This window comes from Octodon degus, unplaced genomic scaffold, assembly GCF_000260255.1.
Source record: "Octodon degus isolate 3935 unplaced genomic scaffold, OctDeg1.0 scaffold00050, whole genome shotgun sequence".
Classification (NCBI taxonomy): Eukaryota; Metazoa; Chordata; class Mammalia; order Rodentia; family Octodontidae; genus Octodon; species Octodon degus.
This window is the reverse complement of record NW_004524626.1, coordinates 7768472-7784314: the sequence shown is the minus strand read 5'-3', so window position 1 is coordinate 7784314 and position 15843 is coordinate 7768472. Positions and strand designations below refer to the sequence as shown.

The 15843-nt window shown below is 54.6% G+C and overlaps 1 protein-coding gene across 2 annotated transcripts in view; it reads right to left on the bottom strand.

Annotated features, from left to right (window-relative positions):
• Gna15 (G protein subunit alpha 15) overlaps positions 1-15461 on the bottom strand; it is a 20640-nt gene extending 5179 nt beyond the window's left edge. Inside the window, exons 1-6 of one of the 2 annotated variants that reach the window (XM_004632725.3) lie at positions 15001-15461; positions 9448-9632; positions 8398-8552; positions 7745-7873; positions 5193-5322; positions 2978-3131 (exon numbers count right to left, since the gene is read on the bottom strand). In XM_004632725.3, coding sequence (XP_004632782.1) covers positions 2978-3131; positions 5193-5322; positions 7745-7873; positions 8398-8552; positions 9448-9632; positions 15001-15145 — 898 coding nt within the window. In that variant the 5' untranslated portion in view covers positions 15146-15461. Of the gene's footprint in view, positions 1-2977; positions 3132-5192; positions 5323-7744; positions 7874-8397; positions 8553-9447; positions 9633-13831; positions 13933-15000 lie in introns of those variants that run through there. The other variant, XM_023717103.1, reaches the window with a different exon arrangement.
• Positions 15462-15843: the final 382 nt, after the last annotated feature.

Genomic DNA, 15843 nt, shown 5'->3' with positions numbered 1-15843 from the left:
TTGTCTCCGTCTCCCTAAAGTGTACTTAATCTTTGCTTTCTTTGCACAATGTCTTTGGTTGCAAGTCATAAGCCTGAGGCAAATAAAATTCCAGTAATTTCGAAGAATGTGGTGTTGGTGATTTCCTAATAAACATAATTTTGCTCCACTAAAAAAAAATAAAATAAAATAAAGTCACTCAAGAAACAGGATTCAAAGAGCCTGTAACATAGCTCAGCGGACTAAACACCTGCTTAGACAAGTGCAGGAACTGGGGCTCAATCCCCGGCGTCACAGGCCACACCGGCACCGCCCAAGGGCACACTGAACCAGCCACCAAGATCACACATGAAGGCGCACACCTGTGATCCCAGCGCTGGGGAGGCTGAAAACAGGAGGATCACTAGGAGTCCAAGCTGCCTAGTGAGACCCTGGTATCAAATACATTTTTTTTTTTTTTTTTTTTTTTGGTGGAACCGGGGATTGAACTCAGATCCTTGCATTTGCCAGTCAAGCGCTTATCCTACTGAGCCATCTCCCCAGCCCATCAAATACATTTTAAAAGAAGAAAAGAAAGAGGATTCCAGGACAGTTGCAGAAAGTGTCAAGAGCTGGACATGGTGGCGCACACCTGTCACCCCCATACTCAGGAATCAGAGGCAGGAGGATCAAGGGTGAGCATTCAAGCCCAGCCTGGGCTACGAAGTGAGACCTTCTCTTAAAGAGAAAAAGAAAAAGTAGTAAGGACGAGCCATGCATGGTGACATATGTCTGCAATCCCAGCATTTGGGAGGCTGAGGCAGGAGGGTTAGTATGAGTTTGAGGCCAGCCTGCACAACATACATAGTGAGACCCGGTCTCAAAAAAAAAAATAATACGGATAATGGGATAAGGGTGTGCGGAATGAGGGGGAGAGTTCTGAGAAAGATTCGTGGCAATGTGGCTTGTACTATAATAAATATAAATAAATATCCACCGTATTTTTCAATCACATCTTGTACATATATAAAGAAAACTGTGAAGTTAGGGCTGCTGGAGGCCTAGATGTGGCTTTACTCTCACTGGTTGGATTAGTTATTATGTTAATCCCTGTAACCACACTGTGGGCCTCAGTTTCCCCACTTATAAAATGGGCAGAGTTGTCACCACGGTTGAGTATTAGGGCAAAAGGGCTCAGTGATTAATACATAGAACACCTCTTCAGAAAGGCAAGGACACACAAGGACACACAGGAGTTACAGCTGAGAATTCCAGGCAGCGAGTGGAGGTACACACCTTCCATCCCAGCACTCTGGCAGGCTGAGGCAGGAGGATCACAAGTTCAAGCGCAGCCTAGGCAATTTAGTGACTTATAAACACTCTATCTCAAAAATAAGTAAATAAAAAGCACTTGAGATGTGGCTCACTGTGAAGATCTTTGGTTTAATCCCCAGTACCTCCCCCCAAAAAAGAAACAAAAACTATCAGCTGGGCTGGCCTGGGGAGATAGCTAGGCAGCATATGCGCCTGCCTGGCAAGCGCAAGGTCCCAAGTTTGATCCCCAATCCAGCATCCCATGCTGGCCTCAGAACCCAGGGCGCACCGTGCCAGCCCTGGAACTGGGCATGGTGGCACACGCCTGTAATCGTAGCACTCAGGAGGGAGAGGCAGGAGGATCGTTGCAGGTTTGAGACCAGCCTGGGCTACAAAGTGAGTTCACTGCCAATCTGAACTGCACAGTGAGACCTGTTCTCAAAAAAATATAGTCAGCCAGCCAGGCATGGTTGTGCCCCTGTCATTCCAGACTTCAGGAAGCTGAAACAGGAGGATCACTGAGTTCAAGGACAGCTTAGATTACATAGCGAGACTCTGTTTGAAAAAACCAAAACCAAAACCAGAAAAAACTATCAACCAATCCTGTTCCCAAAGTCTTTAGGCCGCGTAAGCAACAGCACTGCTCAGCTGGGAGGGCAGGAGGGCGTCGGCCACACTCAGACCCCTGTGGCTGTGCCAGAGGCTGGCTTTGTGGGCTGTGAAATGTGGCCAGGCCCCAAAGACCAAACCCTGGCACTGTCACCAAGCCTCCTACTTACTGACCTTTGACCTAGTGCCAAGCACATAGTCAGGACCTTTTCCTCTCCGGTAGATGCACAGTGGGGTGGCAGCAGACTCCCAAAAATAATGATCCAACACCTCAGAATATGCTCTTATTTGGTATTTGGGAGGCTGAGGCAGGAGGATCACAAGTTCAATGTCAGCCCAGGCCATTAAGTGAGACTGTCTCAAAGTAAAATTAGAAAGTGCTGGGCATACAGCTCAGTGATGGTGGTTGCCTAGCATGGTTGAAGCTATAGGTTCTATACCGAGCTCCCAAACAAAAAACAAGCCCCTGATTCATGTTTTTTTAGAATTTTTTCTTTTTCTCTATAGTTGTATCTGGTACCGGGACCTCTTCTATATTTAATCTCTATTCTTTTTATTTGTTTGCAAACAGGATCTCACTATGTACCCCAGGCAGCCTCGAACTTGTATGATCCTCCTGCCTCAGCCTCCTGAGTGCTGGGATTACAATTGTGCACCATTACCATGGTCAATTTAATCTCCATTCTAAGGGCCAGACAGATTGCTCAGCAGATTAAAGCACCTAGTTAGGCAGGCGCAGGGACCCCGGTTGGATCCTTGGTGTGCCATGCCATGCTGGCCCTGCCCCCGGGGGCACGCTGAGCTGGAGACTGAAACTGAGCATGGTGGCGTGAGCCTGTAATCCCAGCACTTGGGAGGCTGAAAACAGGAGGATCACTACAAGTCTGATCTGTGTAGTGAGACCCTGGAGTCCCTGTACCAAATACATTTTTTTAAATATTCCCATTCTACAGACAGGAAAACTGAGGGTCAAAGGAGCTGGCAGAGAACATAGATGCCTCCTGCTTACCCCTGGCTGGGAGGGGCGGGCCCAACACTGGGGTGCAGCTGGGAGGAGACAGAGCCCGCAGAATCCCCAGGGGCCAGGACTGCTCACCCTGAAAGCTGGGAAAGTAGGTGGCCAGGTGGGAGGTGGGGATCTTCTCTTCCAGGATGTCGGTCTTGTTCAGGAACAGGATGACTGAGGTGCTTTTGAACCAGGGCAGCTCCAGGATGGTCCCGAACAGGGCCAGGCTCTCTTTCATGCGGTTCTGCAGGAGGGCAGACAGGCAGGGTGTGGCTATGTGGCCAGCCTGGCCCCAGTGGGACCCCAAGCCTGAGCTGCGGCCGCTCCTCGAGAGCTGTGGGGCCTGGGCCTGCAGCCTGAATGAGCCCCACCTGCAGCTGAGGACTGGCACAACCACCACCCCCTCCCCGCCACCACCGCAAAGCCATGTCCATTCACCACACCATGGAGGGTCCTTATTTGGAAATGGGGTCTCTGAGGTTGGGAGGGAGGCCCTGCTAATCCCAAGAGAGGCAGCCTTATGAACAGAGAAGATCTGAGCCAAGTGTATTAGTACACGCCTGTCACCCCAGCACCCTGGGAGGCTGAGGCAGGTGGATCCCAAATTCAGGCCCAGCCTGGGTGACTCAGTGACTTAGCCAGATACTGTCACAAAATAAAAAATAAAAAGGCCTGGGGGTGGAACTCAGGTGAAGGCCCTGGGGTCAAGCCCTAGCACTGCAAAAGTAAAAATAAGAACTAAGAAGGGCCAGGGCCGGGGAGATAGCTCAGCGGTCTAAGTGCCTGCCTGGCAAGCACAAGGGCTCAGGTTCAGTCCCTAGTTCCACATGCCATGCCAGTCACTAATAACGGGCGTAGTGCATGTCTGTAATCCTAGCACTTGGGAGGCCGAGGCAGGAGAATCATCGGGAGTCTGAGACCAGCCTGGGCTACAAAGTGAGCTCAAGGCAGCCTGAACTGCATAGTGAGACCCGGTCTCAAGAAGACAAATGAGGTCGGTTGCTGTCGTGCATGATTCAGTAACTATCAGTCCATGACCAACTGACTTCTTCGAAGGAAACAAATGATCCTTGCTGCCCTTGCCCTGGGAAAGCAGCAGTACCTAAGACAGAAATTCGGGAAAAACTTGCCAAGAGGTACAAGACCACCCCAGATGTCACGTTTGTGTTTGGATTCAGGGTGGTGGCAAGATGACTGGCTTTGGCATGACTACAATTCCCTGGATTGTGCGAAGAAAAATGAGCCCAAACATAGACTTGCAAGACACGGCCTGTGTGAGACGAAAAAGACCTCAAGAAAGCAGTAGAAGGAACGCGAGGACAGAATGTAGTCAGGGGCGCCGCAAAGGCCTATGCGGTGCTGGCAAAAAACCGAGAGAATGGAGATTCTGCAGCATCCGTCTGCAGTGACTACGACTGTTTTCATGAGAGGATTTAATAAACTGTAAAAGCTTTAAAAAAAAAAAAAAAGGGGGCTGGTGAGATGGCTCAGTGGTCTAAAGCACCTACTTAGAACAAGCTTAGCAAATCACAGGGACCACGGTTCAATCCCCCAGCACCACATGCCAGCCAGCCCCGCCCCCTGGTGGGCTGAGCTGGCCACACACACACACACATACACACAAATAAATAAATAAAATTAAAAAAAAAAAAAGACAAATGAAAATAAATATTTTTTAAAAAATTGAAGGGCCGGGAAGATAGCTCAGTAGAATAAGTGCCTGCCTGGCAAGCGTAGGGTCCTGAGTTCAATTCCCAGTACTGAAAAGAAAAAAAAAAACAAAACAAAACTAAGAAGGGAGATCTGGTAAAGACCACATGCAGAGGGGATGGGGTGAAAATGGAGGCAGTGATGAAGGTGACATTTCCGCAGGCCACAGATACCAAGGTCCCCCGCAGTGCCACAGCTGGGGACAAACCTGACACAGACGCTTCTTGAAGCTTCCATGCAGATTTGCAGCCCCCAGGCCTGAGTGGAAGAAAATCAGTGCCTGTCAGCAAAGCTGCCCTGCAGACTGCTTTATTTATTTATTTATTTATTTTTTGCGGAACCAGGGATTGAATTCAGGCCCTTGTGCTTGCCGGGAAGCACTTATTCCACTGAGCCATCTCCCAGGCCCCTGTGGCTGCTTTATGTCACTGGCCCCAGGATCCTAGCATGTCCTTCGTGGCCAGGCCTGCCTGTGCTCTGCCAGAGTCCCCTCAGTCATCCTGTCTGGTTGGATGAGTCACCTCTCTGGGCAGACAGAGCTTCCTGCCCCTCGAGGTCTTCAGAGAAGGACGGGCGAGGAACACGAGGCGCTCACCTCCTCGTTGTTCTCTTCCAGGCGCTGGTCGTACTCGCTTAGGGACGCCAGATAGATAAGGGCGATGACATTCTCGAAGCAGTGAATCCATTTCTTGCGCTCCGACTTCTGGCCGCCAACATCCACAATTCTAAGGGAAAGCAGGACACGGCTTCTGAGCGTTCGGATTGAGCCAGGACCCTGCCCCATGGCACCCCAACCCTTGCTCGGGTCTGGGATGTCCTGAGTTCAAAACAGGAAGCGGATGAAACCATACCCAGCCTTGGCCCACGGCAAGGTGGTCACATGGCTTCTCATGGGAGATTAGCCCCAGGACTGTTTTTTGTTTATTTGTTTTGTTTTGTTGAGACAGGTCAGGCTATGTCTAGACTTACAGCATTCCTCCTGCCTCAGCCTCCTGAGTGCTGGCCTTACAGGACTGTGCCACCACACCCAGCTTCCTCAGGTCCATTTGACAAAGGAAGTTGGGTGTAGGAATGAGGAGGGACTGTCCCAAGAGTCAGATGACATAATATGGAGGGAGGGGAGACCATCACTCCACAAGGGGAGGACTCAGTTTCCCCTTGGGCAAGACTCAACCACTGAATCTGGGTGGCCATGGAGCACCCTGAGTGTGCAGGACAGGCACAGGGCTGTCCCCACACTCAGCTGCCCTGTCTGCATGCAGCCTGTATGCCACAACAAAAGCTCAGCCCCCCCTTCCTGTTATTTCTTTTCAGAAAGTGGGTCACTGATACTGATTCGATCTCCATGTCATCCTGGGAGCAACAGTTACTCAGGAAATTACGGAGCAGCACATGCTGGGACAAGCCCACCACAGCCCTGAGAACATGGGACTCTTGGGGGTGGGATGCATAGGAGGCTGAAGCCCTGACTCAGTACTGAGGGTAGAGCTGACACCTGCATCTCCTGACCCTGCTGCAGTGCTTCCCCACACATCTCCAAGCCCCCAAATTCCCATATCCAGACTGAGGTGGGGAGCGGGAGCCGAGAGCCAGGCTAACTGCAGAGGCGGAGACATGTGGAGACTGTGGCCCACAAGGCAAGGGGCCCTGGGGTCACCTCCCAGCAAGGGGGCTCAGTTTCCTCCAGGCTTTCCTTCCATTCCCTAGATTTTCTCCTTGGCCTAAGGGCACTTCCAAGGATCCCCAAGGAAAACTCACCCTAGCTCAACCTTACCTCTGGGATCCACAGCCCTCTCATCTCCACTATCCCATCCACCTTTCCACCCTCAACCCATTCACCCATCCATCCACCCATGCATCCACCCAACCATCGACTCACCTATCCATCCATCCACCACCCCATTTGCCCATCCATCCACCCATCCATCCATCCATCTATCCATCCATCCATCCATCCAGCTGTCCATCCATTCATCCAACTCCCCATCTGTCACAGTCCACCCACCCTACCATCCACCTGTCTGCCCACTCACCCACCCACTGTCCATCCACCTACCACCCACTCATCCATTTGTCTACCCACGCACCATCCATCTGCCCACCCTCATACACAGCACCCATCTTTTCTTCCACCAACCATCTAACTGCCTGCACACCCATCCTCCCTTCACACACCCCCTTCCACCCTTCCATCACATTTATCAGCACCCACTCTGATCCTGAGCTGACCCCAACCCAGAAGAGCCCAGCTCCCCTGTGCTAGGGGCACTCGTGGCAAACACATGATGAACCTGCTGGTAAAGACTGTGGGGAGGCAAAGCAGCATGCCCGGCACCCAGGGACAGGCAGGACCTGGCATAGGACCCAGTACCAGGCAGCACCCTCTTCCCACCCTGCCCCCCTGCACTGGTCAAAGAAATTGACCTTGCCCAGCTTGCCGGTGTAAGCGCTCTACGGCAGCCCAAGTCCTTTTTCTCTGTGTCCTTCTTGACCTCTCTTGGACCTGTGGCATGACCTTCACCCTGTGAGACCACCCATGCACCTGCCCACCCCAGCCCTCAGCCCTGGGCACCTGGCAGACTTCACCTGCTCCGAGGGGCTTCAGGTCTCTCCTGTCCGGACCCTGCCCACCAGCTGTGGCAAGCAGCTCACAATCAGGGTTCCCTGTTCTGATCCCCGGCCCCTGGGCCTGGCCATCCGTGCTGCCCCTCCTTTCCCTCCACACACCCACTGCCCCGCCCTGCCAGTGTCTTGGACCTGCCTCAACCCCTCTGTCCACCCTGACAGTGGCCAGTAGAGGCCATCCTCGAAGGGAGCTCCCCCAGCCCCGCAAGGGAGGGCTGTCGTCTCTGCCTAAACCTGACCACACAGCCTGTTTCCTGCCCCAGAAGCCCTTGAGGGCTGGGACTAGAGAACTCTCACTTATCCTACACCAGTGTCCCCCACTGGGAGACCCTCCCCTCCTTGGGCCCTGCCGCCTCAGTCTGGGCTCCTCCGGGTCCCAGTCCCGACTACAAGAGGATGGAACGTCTGCTTTGCCTCCTGCAGCCTGGCAGACCTGGAAACTCCCACCCATCCTTCCCGGACCCAGCGCTTTCACTCCCCCACATAAGACAAACCCCAGGTACACCCAGGCTGAGCACTCACCTCAGGTTAGTCTTCTGCATGGAGAAGCAGTACTCATTGATGCCCGTGGTGGGCATGCGGCTCCGCAGCACATCCTGGGCCGTTGGGATGTAGTATTCCTCAGTGATGCGCTCCAGCTGGGACAGGTAGCTGTGGGACAAGATTGCACTGAGGCCGGGCCTCGCAGCCGGCCATCCCTGTGCTGCTCCAACCCTCGCAGGGCCCAGGAGAACCGGCTGGAGAAGGGAGCCTTTGGGCCGTGCAAGGGCCAGGAGCCAACCCCCAGGCAGTGGGAGGCAGTGCGACCTCGAGAATAGCTGCACCCTGAGACAGACTTTCCCAGCTACCAAATCGCCCCGGAGATCTGGCATCCCCCAAAAGAACTAGGTACCTAAGGCGGAAAGGTGTTGGTGCAGGACCCGCCCACAGCACCCAGCTCACGGGAAGGAGCCAGGAGATCCGAGCATGCGCGGGTGGGCCTGCCAGCCACAGCAAGGCTCTGGCCCCGCCCTCTGCATTCGCTCCTCCCATATTCCCTGCACCATACCACACTCCTTGGCTCCTCCCACAGTCTTGTGTGTCATCTCTGGCTCCTCCCACATTCCTCAGCAGCCCCACTCCTTGCTCCCTTTAGCCCCCTATGTACTTGACCCCTACGCAGACCCCAGACTCACTAAATGGCGGAGTCCAGCAGGTGGAACTCGCGCCTGCGCTCGTAGCATGCCCGGATGCCCGCATCCTGCCACAGACTCTGCATGGCCACTGCATAGCGCTTCTCAAACGTGGTCACCTTATAAGGGTCCTGGCTCATGACCAGGCTGGCGTGGTGCTAGGGCAAGAAGCACGGGGAGAGTTAGACACTCTGCAGCGAGGCAGCCCCAGAACTCTCTACAAGCGTCTCCCCAAACATGCTCTCCCTCTGCCTTCCTGTCTCTCTGGGAGCCTCTTTTGGCTGTCCCCAAACCCCAGTGCACGCCTTGACCCATAGGGGAAAAAACAGGTCCTCAAGAGTTGGGACTAGTGAACTTCTCTTCATCCTTCAACACCCCAACATCAAACCCCCTCCTCCAGGAACACCTCCTCTCCTGGAGTCAGATTCTCTTAAAGGGAGCCACAGGGGCAAGGCTGGCCAGCAGCAGCAGGGCGGGAATGCACTGAGCACCTAGGGCCTGGTCACTTCTTACACGGATCAGCTCTCCCGAGGCCAGTCACCAAGATTGTCCCCATTTTGAGGGTCAAAGCAAAAAAGCCATTTGTCTGGTGTGGGCCCCACGGTCGGCCAGCCTGGTCCCCAGACGCTGTGTCCCCAGAGTGACCCGTACCATACCTACACTCAGCACTTGTCACAACCTGGAGGGTCATGGTAAGTACTCAGTAGGACAGGACACCTTTTCTTTTTTTAAATCATGGTGGCACTGGGGACGGAATCCAGGGTCTCCTACTGAGATCTCCCCAGGCCCGTTCAATTTTTAGTCGAGGCGGGGTTTGGCTGAGTCACTAAAATGCCCAGGTTGGGCTCCCACTTGCGATCCTCCAGCCTCAGCCTCCCTAACGTGGAATGACAAGCGTGCGTTCCTTTTGGCCAGCCAAGGCCCCCGCGTTTCTGGGCCACCTCCCCACCCTGCTCTCCTCCGGACGCATGCGCACATCTGGTTTCCGACGGGTCCTGCGACGGTGCCCGCGAGAGCCCTCCCAGCCAGGCAGCCCGGGGCCGGCCGGCTCACCTTGCTCTCCGGCCTGCTGAAGGGGATCTGCAGCCGCTCCATGGCGTCGATCATGGCCTGCATGGACACGAAGATGTTCTGGTAGACGAGCGGCCGGAAGCCCCTGCGGTCCTCCTCCGAGTAGCCGGCGCCATGGATGATGCGCAGCTGCTTGATGAATGTGCTCTTCCCGCTCTCGCCCGGCCCTGAGGACCGCACCACTCAGCCGCCAGCCCCGACCTGGGCACCCCTGGGACCCTGAGCCGCGGACGCCGCTGCGCCGAGCCTCAGTTTCCCCATTTATCCCTGGAGAGCAGCAACAGGCCCTACCCCAGAACTGCAGTGTATGCTGATCGAATCAGTGTCTTCCCTGATGGCACACAGGCCACCTGCGCCCCGCAGCCACCGCCTACTTCTTAGGACCAGTGCCGTGTCATAGTTCCTGCGACTTGTACAATTCTAGCCCTTTTCTTTTTTCATGATTACGGTTCTTGCTTTTTAAAGATTGCAAGAAGGCAAGCTTAGGCAAAGCGCAGGGACTGCAGTTCAATCCCAGCACCACATGCAGTGTCAGCCCCTCCCCCAGGGTGGGCTGAGCCAGCCACAAAAAAAAAAAAAAAAGCCATAGACCATGGAACACCCCTATAATTCCAGCTGTTTGGGAAGCTGAGGAAGGAGAATCAAGAGTTGGAGTCAAGTCTGGGCAATTAATTGTTTGGTACCGGGAATCAAACTCAGGACCTTGTACCTGTCAGACACCCACTTATGCCCCTGAGCTATATCTTCAGCAGCCTGGACAATTCTAGTCCCCGTTATGGGCCATTGGTGTCACCGATTCCACAACCCCCTGTGTTTCAGGCCAAGCACACATCAGTCCTAACATGCCTGGAGAGACACTAGGGCTCTGCCAGGGAGAGAAATAGACAGGTCTGTCATAGGGAGGCAGGGAGGCCCCTGCTGGATCGTTGGCCCTTTGGGAGAGCAGAGGTGCCCCAGGCTCACTGGCCCTTGGCTTGGAAATCGCAATTGACTTATTTTTTTGAGACAAGAACTTACTGTGTCATCCAGGCTGGTCTCTAACTCACTGATATTCTCCTGTCTGTTTCCTCAAGGCTGGGATTACAGGTGCACACCAGGACGCCCTTGCTTGTTTAATTATCTTCTGTATTTTTATTTATTTTTTAATGTATTTAGTACAGGATCTATAGGGTCTCACTACAGAGATCAGACTCATAGTGATCCTCCTGTTTTCAGCCTCCCAAACACTGGGATTACAGGTGTACGCCACCACGCCCAGTCTCATTTGCCGTCTCAGCGCGTCCCAAGGGCAGGGCTGGCATGGCAGGCCAGGAATTGAACCCCCAGCCCTTGCACCTGCCTAAGCAGGCACTTTAATCTGCTATCTGGCTGGCCCTGTACTTTAATTGATTAATTAATTTATTTATTTAGTATTTTAGGGAAGGCTCTGCAGGGTGTTCAGGGTCTCACTACTAGATCGGACTCACACGACAGGCCTGAGATTGAACCCCTGGCCCCTGTGCCTGCTTGCAGGCGCTTTAATCAGCTGAGCTTTCTGGCCAGCCCTGGTTTTTTGTTTTTTTTTTTCCGGAACCAGGGATTGAACTCAGGCCCTTACGCTTGCCAGGTAAGCGCTTATTCTACTGTCTGTATTTTTATTTTTAAGAGTCCAAGAGACCGCATCTTGCCTGAGCGGAGAGGTGACAGGGACAGGACTCCTGCTGCCTAGCTGTTTTTTCAAATGGAGAAACTGAGCCTCTGGCTGGCACAGGGGCTGTGTGGGGTGGCACACACCTGTGATGCCAGAGCTCAGGAGGCTGAGGCAGCAGGCTCACAGTGAGGTCAAGCCAGCCTAATCTGCACAGTGAGACGCCGTCTCAAAAACAAAAGAAAACATAACTAGACCGGCGAAGGAAATCACCCAGAGTCATGAAGTAGGTAACCAGCCAAGCTGGGGCTCAAACCCATCCTGAGTCCAGAGTACCTGGGCTTTGAAGTTTTCAATTAATTATTAATGAGTGCTTAATATGTGCAGGTGTTTATAGTCACAGGGTGACATTTCAGCACATGTAAACATCACAGCCCCTGCCAGGCTTGCGCAAGGTCCTGAATTTGATTCCTGGTATGGGGGGTGGGAGGTGGGGTGGGGGGAAGAATCACAGTGAAAAGGATTTAACTGTTGTCACTGCCCAGGCTGCCAGCCAAAAGACTGAGTAGAGTTTCACTGTTTTGCTAGTTGTAAAAGAGACATAGGGATCAGAGACTTCACGTGACCTGCCTGAGGTCACACAGCTAGAGGAGAACCAGAGAATCATTTAGGTCCTAACTGCACCTCACCACAGGGCTGGGGGCTGACAGCAGTGTGTCAGTGAGTGCGACGTCTCTGTGGACTCTGGGCCAGGAGACAGCTTCCCTGGGGAGCTGCCAGACACAACACAGAGACCCAGACCCTGTGACCACCTCCCTCCCCATCATGTTGGGAATCTCCAAACTCGGGTCTCCCTAAAAAGGGCAAGGATGGGGCTAGGGAGATAGCTCAGTGGAATAAGTGTTTGCCTGGCAAGCGCAAGGTCCTGAGTTCAATCCCTGATACCACAAAAAAGAAAGAAAGAAAGGACTGGGATGAAGCCCAAGTCTGATCTGGCCACTGCTATTTTGGTTTGTTTGTTTCACTACTCTGATTTCTGTCTCTTTTGTTTCATTAAAGACAAAAACAAAAACAAAAAAAGACAAAAACAAAGCCAGGCGCAGCAACGCAGGCCTGTCAACCCCAGCATTCAGGAGGCTGCAGCAGGAGGATCACCGGTCTTGACTACACAGTGAGTCTCAGGCCAGCCTGAGCTAAGAGCAAGACCTTGTCTCAAAAAACCTGAAGAGGGGCCAGGGAGACGGGTCAGTAGAATAAGCGCATTGTGTGTAAACCTGTAATCCCAGTATTCAGGAGGCTGAGGAAGGAGGAGGGTCGCTCTGAGGTCAAGGCCACCCTGAACTTCAAAGCAAGACTCTACCTCAAAAAACTCCTAAAGTCACCAGGAGAATTCTGTGTGTGTGTGTGTGTGTGTGTGTGTGTGTGTGTGTGTGTGTGCGTGTTGGTACTGGGGATCGAACTCCAGACCTTGCACTTGCCAGGAAGGTGCTTATGCCACTGAGCTATGTCTCTGGCTAGAGTTCTGTCTTTGAAGCCCATGGGGAGCCCAGTATGCTTCAGCGAAACCCCAGGAGGGGGGCACCGGGGGCTGTGGGAAGCGCCCTTCCCACCTGGTGGTGAGCAGCCCAGACAGGAAGCGGCCGCTTCCTCCTGGAGATGGAGGGGGAAGTGGAACCAGGCAATGCCAGGAAGGAGCGGGTGGGCTGCGGCCAGCCCCGGCCCTCAAGTGGACCCAGTGCCAGGGCCCAGGACCCAGGGCAGCTGGGGACAGAAGGCCAGGCCAGGCTTGAGACAGCTGGGTTGGGGACAGGACAGGAGACTCAGCTCCTGGATCCACCTCTAGTTCAGACTGCAAAGGCCCAAATCCAGACACCTCCCTGGGCTTCCATTTCCCCTTCTGTCACTGGGCCATTGTGGCTTTTCTCTCCCAGACAGAGACCCTGCCAGACTTTGGAGCTAGAGCCAATGCTGTGTGACCTCAGAGAACTGGCTAAGCCTCTCTGGTGCAGCTTCTGAAGCTGGGGATACTAAGGGAGTCCACCCACTGTGCTAAGCACTGGACAGGCTTCTTTCGTGACTTCCTCCTGACCACCCCCCACCCCTCGGTGATGACTTCATGCCCAGGACATATGTCCCCTCCCTGTCCCTGCCCTAGCCACCCCTTGGACAGCTTCCTCAAAATTCAGCCTCCTCCAGGGAGACGAAGAAAGATTGGATTCGATTCCTGTTTTCACACAGGAAGGGGGTGGAGAGGCCACCTGGGCGCAGTGCTGGGTCTGCTGGTGGCATCAGAACTGGGGACAGAGATGGCCCCTGGTGCCCCCGACAGAGGGGCTTCCTGGTTTGGGCTGTAATAGCTGATGACGAAGTCTGAGGTGCTCCCCCAAGACCGATCCATCCACACACCCATCCATCGACGCTAAGAACTTATTTACTTTTTGTTTTTTCACAATTGGGGATGACACCAAGGGCCTTCACAAGGGGCCGCAGCGCTAGTCCTTTTCATTTTTTAAGAATTTTGACCCAGGAAGGGCCACCAGATAGCTCAGTGGACTAAAGCACAGCGATGGGGGTTTGATCCCCAGCAAGCTGTGCCGGCCCCGCCCCCGGGGCACGCTGAGATGGGAACAGAGACCTCCCAGCGCTTGGGAGGCTGAAAGCAGGAGAATCACTGAGTCCGATCTGTGTAGTGAGATCCTGTACTTACTACATTAAAAAAAAATTGACCTAGGAACTCACTAAGTTGTGGGGGCTGCGCTTGACCCTGCGATCCTCCTGCCACAGCCTTCCTGAGGGCTGGGTGACAGCGCATGCCATCACACCTGCCCTAGCCTGATATCCCGCTGCTCCTGTGCACCTTGGCTGAAACAGGGACACGGCATGAACGGGACAGGCACGGTCTCTATGGCAGACGAAGGTTAGCAAGTGAGAGCATGGATGCCCACAACTGCAGACAGTGAAGGCAGCCAGCAGAGGCACTGGGTGGGAGTGGGGGAGCGCAGGGGGCAGGTGGGCTCAAATCGCCACCCTCAATGGTGGTCAGGAGAGGAGGTGGGGAGCCGCAGGCACACCAGGCAGGGCTGCAGTTGTGTTTTTTTTTGTTTTTTGGGTTTTTTTTGCGGAACCTTATTCCACTGAGCCATCTCCCCTGCCCCAAGGCTGCAGTGTTTAAGGTCAAACTGATAAACCCCTTGCTGTGGTGGTGCATGCCTGTGATCCCAGCGCTCTGGAGGCTGAGGCAGGAGGATCGCTTTGAGTTCTAGGCCAGCCTGCACTACATAGTGAGACTCTGTCTCAAAAAAAAAAAAAGAAAAGAAAAGAAAAGAAAGAAAGAAAGAAAGAAAGAAAGAAAGAAAGAAAGAAAAGAAAAATCCCTCTCTACATACCTAGGAGCCATTCCTTAAATCTTAAATAAATGGACAGTGAATGGACCTGTGATCTGTCCCTCACACAGTCAGTCTTGGCCCCAGACAGCCTCAGACAAGCTCTCCCTGGCCGTGGATGCTGGCTAGAGGTGAGTGCCTTCCTCTCCGGAGGAGCGCAGGGAAGAGCGGGAGCGCCCCGCCCTGTGGCTGGCCGGCCGGCTGGGCAGGTTGTGCACCAGCGCTTCCATCATCCCCTCCTGCATGACACAGGCGTGGGGATGCTAGGCCTGCGCAGCGGCTGGCCCTAGAGCCCCCTATGGGCCACATGCCTAAGCCACCTCTGCTCTTACCTGTGTCCTAAACAGGGGAATGAGGAGGCCACCACACACAGCTCCCGAGCAGAACCTGGCTGTTCTGTGTCTCAGCGTTCTCATCCAGGAAATGGGTCCCTAGGACTTTTCCTCACTCCTCAGCGCTGTGTCTGCCCACCCCACCCCCACCCCGGCCTCACCTCCAGGCCCCCCAGGGGTGGCCTGCCCTCACCCAACAGCAGCAGCTTCAGCTCCCCGCGGTCCTGCTTCTTCTGCTCCAGGAGGATTTTGTTGATCTCCTGGTCGATCCTGGCTGCCGTCTTCTCCTCCTCGGTCAGGCACCAGGGACAGCAGGACCAGGCCAGGGAGTGGGCCATGGCAGGTGGGCCTCAGAGGGCACCTGGGGGCATCGCCCCAGCCCTCGCTGTGCAGGGCACCCCCAGCCCGGCCGTCCTGATGAGGGGAGCTCGTCCCCGTCCCCGAGGACTCTGCCACACGGCCTGGGGCCCCCGGGAGCCGGCTGGGGCTTGGCGAGGCCTCCGCTGGGGACTGGGCGGGGATTCGGAGGGTGGAGGCTCCCGCCCACCCCTACTGCCAAACCCGGCCCGACAGGTTAGCTGCGAGGAGCCAGCTGAGGTTCAGAGGGGCTGCTGAGCGCGGGAAGGCACCCGAAGAGCCGTTGCTGTGGCAGGGACCCGAGGAGGCCACTGAGCCTCCTTCCTCATTCTGGAGAAGGGTGGCCCCCGGCCCCGCCCCGCCAGGCTGCTGACACTGCCTGGAGTGCCACCCCTGCTCGAGGCCAATTAGGAGCTGACATCACGTCTCCTGCTGAGGGCCACAGCCTGTCTTCCTGTCATCCAGGCACACCGGGAGGCTGAGGCAGGAGGACTGCAAGTTTGAGCCCAGCGACTTAGTGAGACCCTGTTGCAAACAAAAAAAATCAAGCACTGGACTGGGGACGGAGCTCAGTGCGAAGGCCCTGGGGTCAGTGGTGGGCAGCACCTGGAGACAGCCGGGGCCCAGCTTCACATGCCTGCTTATTGGACCTGCAGCTGCTCATTGCACCCCACTGGAC